Raw genomic sequence first — 14417 nt, 5'->3', positions numbered from 1 at the left:
TCAATATTCATACAAACTAGGCAAGGGAAATAAACTTTTCCAAAAAAAAAAAAAGTCTTTATACCAAACCCCAAAAGAGTAACTTATCCTTCTCAATTAGTTGAATTTGGAGAGTGTCCAGTTAAATGAATATGAACAACAGATTGAAATCAGCGATGAAGATCTTGCCACGTGTTCCATATTACTTTAATTCTCTCATTAGTTCCTCCTCCACTCTCTCGGAAGCAGGAAAGACTAGAGTGCAAGGAAATTAAAATTGAGTTACGTGAAACGATGAGTTTTGATGAATAAATCACAGTCCTTCATTTTAATCCTACGGTGCACATTGGTTAAACTGGACACTCTCCAATTTTTCTCAAATTGAGAGTTATCGCCTTCGTTTTCTTCTACATACAGTCGTCGTTGCCCAAGAACGCAGCACTAGCCACTACTGTGGGTGAGCACCCAGCAAGTTGGAATCTTTTTTTTTTTTTTTTAAAAAAAAATTTGCGACACAAAACTTCTTCACTGTCGACAACAGGACAACATTGGAGGCTGCAAATTTTGTTCTTTTTAGGTTGTTTATTCCTCTCTTCTAATACCTCCCAAAATGGCTTCCACAATATTCAGAAGCCTCCAAGTTCACCCCTTTCTGCTTTATCCAACAACATTCCTCAGACGAAGAAATGAGGTTTTTCATTTGGCGTCCAAAGCCACACAATCCCAAACAGACACCCAACAGACCAAGGTTACAACAAGCAGCACACAGTCCAAAAAGCTCGACAAAATCCCCAAAGACTATGAAGCCATCATTGGGATTGAAACACATGTTCAGCTCTCCACTCTGACCAAAGCCTTTTGTGGTTGCCCTTACAGTTATGGGTCTCCACCCAACAGCAGCATTTGCCCCATTTGCATGGGCTTGCCTGGTGCTTTGCCTGTTTTGAACTCCAAGATCATTGATTTTGCTGTCAAGTTGGGCCTTGCTCTTAATTGCAACTTGGCTTTCAACTCCAAGTTTGACAGGAAGCAGTATTTCTACCCTGACCTTCCGAAAGGGTATCAGATTTCTCAGTTTGATGTGCCAATTGCCACTGCTGGTTTTCTTGATGTGGATATTCCTGTTGAGTTTGGTGGGGGCCACAAGAGGTTTGGCATTACAAGGGTTCACATGGAAGAGGATGCAGGGAAGCTCCTACATGCAGAGAATGGAAATTACTCACAGGTTGTTGTTTTGTTTCTTTACTCGTATTTCAGCTTGCAAGTTGCAATCTTATTATTTAGGTTTTGTTTGGATAAAACTTCTAAATAAGACTTATAGAAGGGGAAAGAATAATAAGGTAAAATGAATTAAGCTCATTTTTTAAGTTAAAATTAGCTTATGCAGAAGTTAAAATAAACTTTTGGTGAAGTTAAATGAGAGAACTTCTATAAATTAACTTATGAGAGAACCTTAATTTATTTTACTTTCTTATTTTCTTCAAGTGCTTATTGAAAAGTTTATTCAAACAGGACCGTATGATGCTTTTTTATTTGTTTGACATCCAAGTTTCAGGTACCTTTTAACATTGCGGACCATTGACGGACTGCATTTGTTCATTAGTACATTTATGTTTATTTGAGCAAATCTTTGTACTGAATCGGTTTTCACATATTTCTTTGATGAACAAATCATATTTTGGAATACATTAAATAGTTTGTTCCATCCACTCGTTGACATGAATAATTACCAAAGGCTCAACAACTTTTATCTATGATATAAGCATGTTAAAGTTGGTGGCATTTCATGGCAGGTTGATCTAAATAGGGCAGGGGTACCTTTGCTTGAGATAGTTTCTGAGCCTGACATGAGAAATGGTATTGAAGCAGCAGAATATGCGGCAGAATTACAGAGGTTGGTGCGGTATTTGGGAGTGAGCAATGGCAATATGCAAGAAGGTTCTCTTCGTTGTGATGTAAATGTATCAATACGACCTATTGGGCAATCAAAGTTTGGGACAAAGGTATCTAGCTATTTCTTCTATATAAAAAGACTTTTGAAACACCTATTATTGGACTTTTGGAATTGGCACTTTCTTAAATTATTAGGAAGCTTTTTAAGATTACCCTCTCCACTATTTTTAAAAATTACACTTTCCTCCTCTAAGAGATGGAATGTGCTACACTTAAGTCCATTTTAGTGTAAATGACGGTGGTGAGCAACTATGAACTCCCATGGGTATATTTCCTCTCCGGGAGAGGAGTGTAATTTACCCTTATATTTTTGAAAGCCATGTGCCAGAATACATTTGTGTTTTGATATCTTGTGAAATAGAAGTCCTTGTAAGCAATAGCATAAAATATGAAATTTTAGATTTTACTTACCTTGATAGCATGACATTTTCTCAATAGATGTATACTTTTTCTTTAATTTCTCCCACTTGGGTGGGTAAGGGAAGGCATAGTCTGGAATTATTAATGTGGTTTTCTTATTCTCTAAAAAAACAGTTACTTGCTCGGAAATTTCCTCAAAGAATGAAATGAAGAGAAATTGCTACAAGCAGATCTTGTGGATGAGAAAATTTCCTTGCCTTATCATATTATTGCAATATTCTATTAAAAAAATGGCTTGGCCCTTGCCTTTGCAGAAATGAAGTGCCACAAAGTGATATATTACTCTTACTTTTTGTTGCAATGCAGTATGAACAAATACTGCAGGTGATATTACAGATTTAGCAACTAATATGGTCAGTTTTTTATGACAGGTTGAAATAAAAAATTTGAACTCATTTTCATCAGTGAGCAGAGCTATTGATTTTGAAATTTCTAGGCAGGTGCAACTCCATAGTCAAGGCCGGGAAGATCAGATAGTACAAGAAACTCGTTTATGGGAAGAAGGCTCTCAGGCTAGTGCTATAGTGTAATCTTGTACTTTTCTTTCTAGTCTAGTGTAGCAAGTACAAGATTGTTTTTCATTTTTATTTCTTCAGACTTGTATTCTTAAATAACTTCCGTTATTCTGTTTAGAGAACAATTACAATGAGGAAAAAGGAAGGGCTTGCTGATTATCGATATTTTCCAGAACCAGACCTTCCAGCAGTAATCCTTTCTCAAGAATATGTTGATGGTATAAAAAATTCTTTACCAGAGCTTCCAGAAATTAAGCGGAGAAGATATGAGCAGATGGGCTTAAGCATGCAAGATGTTCTTTTCCTGGCTAATGATAAAAATGTGAGTTCTATGTTGTTTTGTATTGACTGAAAATAGGTGAACATAATAAAACAATGTACTAAAGATTATGATAGAAATATTTGAAAGAAATAGATAAGTAAATACTATCTGCTAGATATCCTACATTCCACTACTCTATTATTATTGTTAAGAAATGTACTTAAGATTTGACAGCACCCAAGAAATACCATATGGGCCATGGAAAAATCCAAGTGTGATAATGTTATGTAAATATAAATAGGAAAACTGGAAAAGAATGTTAGTCAGCTACTGTTAGGATTTTATAGCCATTGGGTAGCTGCCTATAAATAAAGCACGGTTGTTGTGTTTTAGACAAACTGGAATAATAATAATAATAATAATAATAATAATAATAATAATAATAATAATAATAATAAATGTCCATTAGTCAGTTCTTGATCTCACTGTTACTCTTGTTTCTTTGTCCTCCCTGTTTTGTTCTTCTTCCCTCTTCCTCTTTCTTTATCATTCCGACCTAAATCTTATGTCATCAACTTTTAGATATTGTACTTCTTTTGCCAAAAGCTTAATAGTACATGGCATTCCATTTTGTTCATAATCTCTACTCTGTTCACCAAGTCCAAACATAGTAAGGATTGATAGAGTGAAAGCTCTTTTCTTGATTCTAAAGTTATAAAATACAACCTAGGGAATTACCTATAGATTCAGGTTATAGATCAAACCTAATGCCAGAAATTTGTCACAGTTCACATACAAACTCAAAATCTGATTATGAAATAGTTTCAGGTTATGAATAATATACCTTATGCATGCAAATTATCAGTCCAAAATACAAACTCATAAAAGCAGACTATGAACTAACTGCCTGTTTGCAAATTACAAGCTGCAACCGGGTAAAAATGAGTGTTGTAAATTGTTTGAGTCTAATGGCATTGTGTGATCCATGTAGCTGACCTCACCTAGTGGGATAAGGTTATTGTTATTTTTGTTGTTACATATACGATGGTCTCCTTTGAAAATAAGACACAACAAACCAACTAATGTTATTCCAGCAAAATTAAAAACACCGTACGACTCAATGAAAGAGAACTGAGGATGTATTTGGATAAACAACTTAATTAAGCACTTATTCAATAAACTTGGCCATTAAATTTAATAATTTATTGAAATAAGTTGAAAAGAGCTTATAGGAGTAATAAATTGTTTTCATTAGCCCATATAAGATCCATTGATGCTCTTCAAATCACCCCCCTCAATCAAGAACAGTACATATTAGAAAGCTAAATAGTAGATGTCAATATAAAGTGTATTACCACAAATGGTCTAATGCGATTTTTATTTTCTGAATCGATGTATTAGATTGCAGATTTTTTTGATGCAACTCTTGCAAAAGGTGCTGACCCAAAGCTGGTTGCCAACTGGATAATGAGTGATATTGCTGCCTTCATGAAAAATGAAAAGTTGACCATAAATGAGATAAAGCTTACACCTGAAGAGTTGTCTGAGTTGATAGCTTCCATTAAAGGTGGAACCATTAGTAGCAAGATTGGGAAGGAGGTATGGTTTTCTTTGGCACTAATGAGTGGTGTCTAGTTTGGGTCTAAGCTTCCCTGATTCTCAGACATGATTTTGAAACATTAAGCTGCAGCCAGCAATTATATTGTCATTTCTTATCATATCTTCTAGCATTCTCATTACTTTTTCAGATGCTTTAGTACATTGGAAAGTTAGTTGTGTTGGTGTACTTTAACTATGAACCAAGCCTAGTGTGGGCATTCATTTATAAATATGTTGATCTCTGAAGTTTAATTCTCAGACATCTTCAATCATCATTAAACCAATATCTTGTTCCTGTTAAAAACATGTACCATTGTCTAGGTATAGTGTACCATGTAGATATAGTAATTAGTAAAATTGGATCTTTGTATTTATTACACTCATTTTGTAACCATCAAGTTTGAGATATAGCTGGAAGACATGGTTTTCAGCATAAGTTTCTCTTTGTTCTCTCCAGTTCCATTTGTTTTCTGCTTCATCCTGCATGCCTAGTTAGACTTTGGATCCAACTGCCTTATTTGATGAGGCTTTGATTGACTTGGCACAGTATACAGCAGTTGGGTCCTTGTGTAGTTCCGTGCCTTCTATTTGTCTCAAGGAATTGGAAAAGAAGAAAAAAAAATAGGCAGTTGTAGCTAAATTATATAATTATGGGCATGTTTTGCATTCTGTATTTTTACAACGTGTTCATGTGTTTGCAGATACTATTTGAGCTATTAGCCAAGGGTGGAACTGTGAAGGAACTCATAGAAAAAAAGGACTTGGTTCAGGTAAGTTGTAGGATCAACTGTTACCCAAATTTTTACCATGTGGTGTGTGAGTCAGAATTCAGCAAAGGACAACTTAATTCTTTGATATTGAAGCATAAAGTTGCTAGTATGGGTTTAAATGCAAATTTAACAACACTACTGGATTATTTGGATTTTGTGATGTTTGAGATGTTATTTACTGAGTTTTTAATTTTTTTTTTTAAAAAACTGAGTTGGTTTGAACATTTAACGTGAAAACTCTTCTTTGAGGTTGCACACTTACCCCTCTAGCATTATTTTTTGAAGCCGAGAATGAATAAAAATGTTGGAATGTGCCTGTGCCTTTGGAAATGCAGATAGCAGATCCCGTTGAGATTGAAAAAATGGTGGACAAAATTATTGCGGACAATCCAAAACAGGTAGAGCAATATCGAGGAGGCAAAACTAAGCTACAAGGTTTTTTTGCTGGCCAGGTATGAACATGTAGAAATGGAAGGATTTTTATGTTTGTTCCCTCTACATATGTTGGTATTATATTGGTTCGTCCAAATGCAGGTAATGAAATTATCTAAAGGAAAGGCAAATCCAGGTCTCCTTAACAAGATCCTCTTGGAGAAATTGAATTCAAAGAGCTGAGATTATTATTATATCTACACTGCCTAGCATGACTTCCAATTGGATAAGTGCTGACCCTTGATTTAACTGTTATCTAGCCAAAAAACAAATTGGAAATGAAAAGTAAGAGTGAAACACTCGTGTTGCTCCTTTCTAGCCTAACTGATTGAGTTCTGAAAATGCTAAAGGATCTTCTTCTGTAAGGATACAAGCATTATATGCGGTGCTTTAAAAGGATAAGCTTTCCAAAGCATGTGATTTATATTTACATTCCCAATAAATTTATGGCCTTAAAGTTTCTTTGTATATCACATGTATTTGGATTATGTAACGAGAATATTTTGGTGTTCCTTCTCTTCCCCTCACAAGAGCACAAATGTAGTTGGCTGTATTGTCTGTTATTCTTTACGATCAATAGATTGATTTGGAATGTCCTGTACGATCGATCCATATATTGGTTTGTGTATTACAAATATACGTTGATTTGCCATGGTTAATAATGCTCTTTTTATTTTTTTTTTAAATATACGTATATTTTAAGTTTGAAACACCAGTGCATTGCACAAATTACAAAAATGAATATTTTTTTATATAATTAAAAATTCAATTTAAAATGGGTTTGAGAAAACAGTTTAACTGAATAGTTTAAAGTAAATAAAACTTGATCACAAAAAAGTTTACTCATAACATACATTTATCAGTAAAATTTATTGAAATAAATTTTAAGAAAATATTTTGATCGTGTTTGTTGTGGAGGAATGAGAAAGTAGTTTGTTCTTTTGGGGATTTTAAATGCTTAATTTGAAATAAGAGTATTTGAGGGCAATCTGTCTTGTCTTTTATTTGGATCTTATAGTGGTAAGCTATATTTCTCTTTTGCGTTTTGAGACCCCTCTGTTTTTAAGTGTCGCTTGGCTGTGTTGCCCTTTTGCGTTTCAGAAAGGGAAAACAATTAATAGCAAATCACATTTCATTTTTCCATGCGAACTGCGAGAACTTTGTATACAAAGAAACGGTCTTAGTAAAGATCAACTACCAATCAACACAAAATGTTCCAGAATGTTATTCACTGTAGCCATTCGGGGAGGACAGAAAGGCCATAGTAATCAATTAGGCTTGACATATGTATTGTCCTCTCTAAACTTGGCAATTTGACTTCGTATCATTTGCTCAACATGAGGTTGAACAAACATATGGGTATTATCCAAGATATGTATAATGAACTTGTCAGATGCAGGCAATGAAGCATTCATGTTGATGATATATTGTGCCATAGGTATGTCACTGCACAACCCAATATAGCTCATCATTTATTCAGATAGCAGTAGAGAAAGTAAACCATGTCTACTCAAACACCTCAAAACTTGATGCCAATAGTGACTGGTTGTAGGTGAAAAAACAGAAATAGATGATTGTGATTGTTTTTAACATAGTTAACTGTTAATAAACCTAAAGACAAGAAGTTTTCTAGCCTGGAAAGAAAGGAAAAACACTCCTTATAGTTAATGTAGAGGTTCCAGCAGTTGCAGATAAAATTGCTAGCTGTAAAGCTTTGTAAACAAAATAATTTGAATATCAATTATACAACTTTCAAAACAGTATAGTATATGGGAAAATTTTCAAATAGGAATGCAGAAAGAAAATTGTGTTACCAGGAAATAAAGACCCCTTTAGTGGCATTGACCATGTCGTATAACCTTCCTGGAAAGAAAGCAAGACAAGTTACAAGATACCACACCATTCATCATCACAATAGATACCGAATAGTAAGCCCCAAACATTGATTAGTAGAACTCAAATCCTGCCATTGTGATTCTCTCACAACACAATTCTAGTTATTAAACCAGAAGGTTTATTTTTCTTTCCTTTATACATTGCTATTAGAATCAATTACTGTGGTATAAATTCCTTTAATCCATCTCTAAGTTCAAGTTAAATCAAAGAAATTATATGAAGTGTCTAACTTAACATCAACAATGAAACAAGAAGCACATGTCAATGATGTCATGTGATCAAATGAAAATGAATGGAAAAGGGTTGATGCAAAAGCTTAATATCATCACACGAACTTCATTAACTAAGCAATTTCTCACAGTGCAAATGGTTCTGACAAGCCTTGAACAGTGGTAACCCTGTGTCTCTTGAATAGCAGAGCCACTGCTATTCAAGTAGGCATGATGACGGGGTTTTTCCATCCCCGCCCTGACTCCCCAGAAAGCCGCCAACCCCAATCACTGACCCCTCTGATTATATTTATCATCACTTTATTTATTTGTAGATAATTTTGATTATCCCCTCTATTATTGTCTATAATCTGTTTACGCTTGCTTGCCTGTTGGATTAAAAAAAATCAATGAATAAGCCAATGGAGATATGCCATGTTTTTGTCTGCACTGCACTAAGATTTATCCCTCATCACGAAACTTGTACCCCATCAATAATTAGACACACAAACAAGTTTAGCATCACAGACACAGAGTCCAGCACATAGAAGCAATAAATCATCTAGACTAGGGTGCGGAGGTATAAATTTCAACACACCCGTCTTCCATTTTATAACTTATTCATTTTAAAGACGAACTATTTCACAGTGATTCAGCGAAGCAAGGAAACCCTAAAAGAAGGTTGTAGCAAGGTTACCTGTAAATTGCCTTTCTTGGTGGCTGTCCCCTGCGAGACAGAGAGGATGATGGGATTGGAAAAATCTTCGGTTGGCATGAAAAAAGAGAATGAGTGAAAAGTGTCATGATTTTTATTTTTAAAGATAAATTTATGAAATTTATTGTATCACACTTTTGTTATTGTACAAAAACCAGCTAGATCACACGGTTCACAATTCTAAACTAATGAAAATACCAAATTAACTCAAATTTAAAACGTAGAAGACTAAATTATTATCTTACTTTTCACTTTCTGTGCCATGCCAAACTAAGCATTCAAAGTTTTTTTCTAATCCCATTCTCTCTTTTGCAACGACACTGCTATGCCCTCATCTTTTATCTCTTTCTCGTCGACTAGTTTCTACAATGCTCTTGTCCCTGTTTCTCTTACAAGCTTTCATTCTTCTCTCTTTTTCTTCAGTGACAGGCACAAAATTAAAAAAGCAATTTACATTATTTAATTTGGACCTTATATTTTTAAAATATTCAATTTAATCTTCTAATTTAAAAAAAAAAATATTGAATGTCACCCTTTCATCCAAATTCCCGCTAATGGTATTAATAGAACTGAACTTATTCCTAAATCTTATGAAATATTAAATTGGGACTTCCTCTCTTTTCTTAAGGTATTTGTTTTTATTTTAGCATGATTATTAAATTAAAATTAAATATTTTCTAAATAATATTTAAATATGATTACTTTGAAAATACATCTTATCTGATTATTCGATAAGTTTGACACTTCTTAGTTGTGACAACTTAGTGTTGCAATATTTAACAATAAAATAACGGAAAAAATATCCATTGGAAAAATGTTTTTTCTATCAAAAGAATTATGTAATCTTGATTATCCATTGCATCTAGGAACAGGTAGGAACATAACAATTTGATGGGATAAGAAAACATGTTCATGTATACTTTTCCTTAAATAAAAATATTTTGCTTTGTAAATAACTTAAATAAGCAAGAGGAAAAGATAACTTTATTGCAAAATACACATATAGGATTCCTTACGTGTAATTGACTCATGTGACAATGTGAATTTTTTTTAAAAAAAAAAAGTGAAATGATAGGGTCCAGGTTTCAGAAGGAGAGTGACAATGTGAACTTAAAAAAAAAAGTGAAATGATAGGGTCAATTGGTTTCAGACAGATTCAGTTTTAAAAAAATATAGATTGATTTTTTTCCCAATAGAAATACTAATCCTAATTACCCACCAATACCTAACAAATCACACCACAAATATTCTCTCACTTGCTTTCTACGTTCTAAGCAGCAATGGCCCAAGTTTCTTCCTTCGAGAAGGTTCAGTATCAATTCCCTGAAAAGATTAGGGTCCTTGTCGTTGATAATAACCCCACAGATCTTGACTTCATCAAGCAAATATGCAATCTATGCAATTATGAGGGTTAGATATGCGATCTTTAATTGCTTAGAGAAAGATATAATCTTTGTTTTGTTAATGACAGTTTTTACGTTACATTGCAGTTAGCACATGCACTGAATCTACACAAGCATTGAATCTTGTGCTGGAAAGAAAAGATTGTATTGATTTGATACTCATCGAGGTTCATATGCCAACCATGAATGGCTATGAATTCCTTTACCGTGCCAGCAAGGAAATTGATGTTCCAGTTATTGGTATGTAAAACAAGTTGTCCTGTAAATTCTTGCATAAGTTTTGAACTTGTTTTTACTTATCAAGTGCAATATATTATGCAGTGATGTCTCTTGATCACAGCAACTATACTGTGACGCGGGCTGTTCAACTTGGGGCTTGTGATTTTTGGGTTAAACCTTTGCGTTATTATCAATTCAAGAATATGTGGACACATGTTTTAAGGAAAAGCCTGAAGGAAAATAACATACAAACAAAAGATTATGTTGGCAGCTTGGAAGATGGTGAGCGAAGCAGAAAACGGGGCAAGGATAATTCTGAATTTGGTTCTTCTTCTGTTGTTAGAGACCAAAGCAATAGCAGTTCCAAGGAAGCTGAAGAATCAAAGCATCGTGTTTCCTCAATGAAGAAGCCCCGTGTAGTATGGATAGCGGAACTGCATAGTAAATTCGTCAATGCTGTCAAAAAACTTGGCCTTCATCGTATGATTTTTCAATTGTTTAATTGTTTTTCTCTATTCACAATACTACATGGTTTTTCTCTTTCTGTTTAATTTTTTTGGTAAGATATATATAGATATATATAAATCTGTCACTTAAAATTTTCTCCCTAAATTATTATTCAGAGGCTGTGCCAAAGAGGATTGTTGAAGAGATGAATGTCCCTGGTTTGACTAGAGAGAATGTTGCTAGTCATTTACAGGTTCGTTTTTAGGTGTATTTAACAATTTTCCATACCTGCATCTGGTAACAAGTTACTTAAGTAAGGAAAGAATGATAATCAATGAATTTGAATTTGATCAATGATCATCATTCTTTCTATAAAGTGAACCCACCAGCAATCTAGTCTAAATCTAAATTTATAATTAATTCAGTAAGTTTTCATAGCCAGTTAATTGAAATTTGTGTAGAAGCTTACATAAAATATAGTTGTCAAGTGCAAACCTTTATTTCAATCCAAATCGAGGAATTAATATTATTATTTTGCATGAATAGTAATTAAAATTTATTGTCATTGTGATTGATCACTAGTAATTTTATATTATTGTTGTCATTGTGATTGGCAGAAATATAGAGATTATTTGAAGAGAAAATCTGAAATGAAAGAGACACAGACACAGGAACACACCGAGATGCAATTGCCTAACATGGTTCCAGGGACTACAGAATCCAGGGTAGGTGCATCATCTATAAAAACACAATAATGCCCTCATCCATGTCTTTCTAACATGGCCAATAATTTTCCTCAGTCCATAAGGACTCTTGCAGATCCATCTGTATATGGAGCACAGCCCCCATCTAATGCGAATGTGTCAGTTGGTGCAATGCAGCAGTCACTGATCCATCAACAAATGATGATTTCTGGAAATCCAGCTTCTTCCGTCTCTAGGAATATTGATTACGCTCAATCTAGTAATCCTAATCCACTCGGATTTCTTCAAATCCATGATGGAAACACCCTTAATCAGTATACTGCTACAGAAGCTTCCATTTCCCAACAGCTTCAAAACTCAAGTTTGACAAGTGGTGCTGCATCATCAGTGTCTCCCTATGCATATGGTTCCACATCACCCATTCTTTCACTCAGTCTAGGGCTTCCTAACACATCAGCAACTGGTCTTAGTAACCAAAATTCCTCCACAGATGTTGTTGATAACACAAAAAACGAGGATCACTGAATTCAATAGTTAGAAACTTTTTAATACCTTTTAACAGTACCCCGTGCTTTATCATGTTTTTGTTATGTTTTGGGGTTTATCGTAAAAATGATTACTAATCTTTCTGGATATATTTTTGGCCACGTTATATTCAGCATATTTGTTATACACTATCTTATCCCAACTGTATAAGCATTGTTTGGAACTAAGGATTTGGTTTAATGTTGAGGATATAATAGCATTGCTTGGAACCAAAATTACTCCTAGAATTATGTTGAAATAAAAAATTACTATTTCAGTAAATTATATATAATTTTCTACAAAATAACTTTTATTTTTTTTTATAAATTATGAAAAGTTATAAAAAATTATAATATTAACTAAACTATGCGTGATATCTTAGAATTATAAAAAATGTATAGTTGAAAAATTAATAAATAAAAACTTTTGTTAAAACGACAGTAAAATATGTACAAAATTAGAAAATAAAAATATTCGTCTATATAATTTTTATTCCCTAGATGTTAGTCTTGTTTTTTAATCTTTCTTACACATATGATATCTCTTTGGTGTTTAAGTGGTGTCATTCTCGTAAGTGCATGAGAGTGCACTAGTATATGATATCTTATAATTTCTAATTTCTAAATACTCGTAGGTACTACTTGGCAAGAATCACAACTATACTAGTCCTTATATTCGAGAACATTCTCGAGTGAGGTTGAATGTTTAAGTGTCTTTGGACCAACATTTTTAATTACTTCATCATATCAATAATCTGAAATGAAATAAATTAAGCAGTCTCTGAATAGAATATATTACGATAATTTCTGGTTGATTAAAAATATAAAAATCTTCATATTTATAGTGTATAAAATTTAAACTAAAATAGTAATTAGAATTCGAATCACATATTTATAGTCTATAATTGTACTTAGAATATTATTTTTTATTTATTAATTTTAATCCTTCATGCTAACATGTTGCGTTTCTAATTTGAATTTTCTAAATAAAAAAAGCTAGGTAAATCTCAAATTATTGAGAATCTAATTTCTTGATTATATTATATTATATTATTTTACTTTTTTTTATTCTGATATGAGTCGAACCTCATTCAAGTTATACAATAAACAATATAAGTTAAATTTCATTTGATTATATTTTCCTGTTTTATTAATTTATTGATTTCTGAAATTTGTTCAGTAACTTTTTCCTCAACTTTAATCCAAATTAAATCTAAAACTATTTTTTTAATCCTACATCTCGTTTTCTTTTAGTCAAATCCTGAATGGATTTTAATAAATCACAATCAATATTAATTGACAGAGACATATAATCAATCAGAATCAATATTTACTAATAGATTCATACATATTTCTTGATTTTACCATATTTGTATTCATTCTTAAATTTAATGACTATATATCATAACAAAATTTACATTACCGATCAATAAGAAATTATCATCAGAAATTTAGTATAATTTTTAATATAATTATTGTAAAACAAGCCAGAAAACATATAATAATTTATAATTAGATAAAAATATAAAATTGTTTTATACTACTAATAGTATATAATCCTGTTTTCTCTCTTTTTTTTCTTTGATTTTTTCGATGAATTAAATTTCATTTTAAATTAATTTTGAGTGTATTGCATTCTTCGTTTCAACTTTCGTTTAATTTAGTGGCAGTATTTTCTAAATGAATTCAATCAATTACTAAGATTACTTTTCCCCCTTTCGGATTATTATTATTAGTATTAGCGTAAAGTGAGTCGGTATTTATATTTTGTTATTGCGTTTCCTTGCATTTGATATAATTTCTATTATTTCTTCTTCTCGAAAAATGATTTTTTTAAATACAATTTTTATTTTTTATTTTAAAATCTTAATTTTGCTTTTTAAAAAATTTCTACCAACATGAATGTGTAACAACAGTTCCCACATTATTAGCAAAACTACCCATTAAACTTTGTCTTGATAGAATTGTCAGTAAATAAATATCAACAATTTTTTAGAGAAAAAAATATCATTTTCAAAATATAATAATTGAGACCACTTTTAGCCTTAAATTGAAGGATTTAAAATATATGTTATTCTGTTTTTTTTATCTCCAAAATCTTATCTTCTAATATATCATATCCGTATCTTATCTTTATTAGACATTAATATTTTTATCTTTATTAAATATTGTTTTTTTACTAAAATATTTTTTTATTTTATAATATATGACTATTTTTATTTTAGTTTTCTCTTTTTTTTGGTATCCATTAAATTTTTATTTAATTTTCTATTTATGTGATGACATAATTATCACATATCCGGAAATAAGTTTGTTGCTTAAATGAAGACTGAAATTTTTAAAAATAATATATGAAAAAAATTATACTAA

General features: G+C 32.2%; 2 protein-coding genes across 3 annotated transcripts; one reads left to right on the top strand and one right to left on the bottom strand.

The window, feature by feature from the left end:
• The first annotated feature begins 398 nt into the window (after positions 1–398).
• Positions 399–6565, top strand: LOC114413673 (glutamyl-tRNA(Gln) amidotransferase subunit B, chloroplastic/mitochondrial-like). The gene is made up of 8 exons (XM_028378183.1): positions 399–1204; positions 1773–1982; positions 2724–2864; positions 2986–3189; positions 4531–4728; positions 5430–5498; positions 5834–5950; positions 6033–6565. Exons 1-8 carry the CDS (start codon positions 590–592, stop codon positions 6111–6113), a joined length of 1635 nt encoding a protein of 544 aa, XP_028233984.1. The 5' UTR covers positions 399–589; the 3' UTR covers positions 6114–6565.
• A 479-nt stretch (positions 6566–7044) lies between these two features.
• LOC114413672 (general transcription and DNA repair factor IIH subunit TFB5-like) lies at positions 7045–9160 on the bottom strand. Of its 2 annotated transcripts, none has more exons than XM_028378182.1 (4): positions 8996–9150; positions 8733–8797; positions 7745–7793; positions 7045–7376 (listed from the first exon to the last, which is right to left on the bottom strand). In XM_028378182.1, exons 1-4 carry the CDS (start codon positions 9049–9051, stop codon positions 7199–7201), a joined length of 348 nt encoding a protein of 115 aa, XP_028233983.1. In that variant the 5' UTR covers positions 9052–9150; the 3' UTR covers positions 7045–7198. The 2 variants fall into 2 exon arrangements, with proteins under 2 accessions (XP_028233983.1, XP_028233982.1); XM_028378181.1 differs by lacking the exon at positions 7045–7376 and adding an exon at positions 7383–7642 and having other exon boundaries at positions 8996–9160.
• Positions 9161–14417: the final 5257 nt, after the last annotated feature.

The sequence above is a fragment of the Glycine soja genome, chromosome 5 (assembly GCF_004193775.1).
Source record: "Glycine soja cultivar W05 chromosome 5, ASM419377v2, whole genome shotgun sequence".
NCBI lineage: Eukaryota > Viridiplantae > Streptophyta > Magnoliopsida > Fabales > Fabaceae > Glycine > Glycine soja.
Note: the sequence above shows the minus strand (reverse complement) of the source record. Positions and strands in the feature narration are given on the sequence as shown.

Coding starts and splice junctions, on each gene's coding strand:
- LOC114413673 (XM_028378183.1), top strand. CDS start 590: ATGGCTTCCACAATATTCAGAAGCCTCCAAGTTCACCCCTTTCTGCTT. Junction 1,205..1,772: donor AGAATGGAAATTACTCACAG/GTTGTTGTTTTG, acceptor ATTTCATGGCAG/GTTGATCTAAATAGGGCAGG. Junction 5,499..5,833: donor AAAAAAAGGACTTGGTTCAG/GTAAGTTGTAGG, acceptor TTGGAAATGCAG/ATAGCAGATCCCGTTGAGAT.
- LOC114413672 (XM_028378181.1), bottom strand. CDS start 9,051: ATGGGATTAGAAAAAAACTTTGAATGCTTAGTTTGGCATGGCACAGAA. Junction 7,794..8,732: donor CCAAGAAAGGCAATTTACAG/GTAACCTTGCTA, acceptor CTTTCTTTCCAG/GAAGGTTATACGACATGGTC. Junction 7,643..7,744: donor AAAGGGGTCTTTATTTCCTG/GTAACACAATTT, acceptor TTGTTTACAAAG/CTTTACAGCTAGCAATTTTA.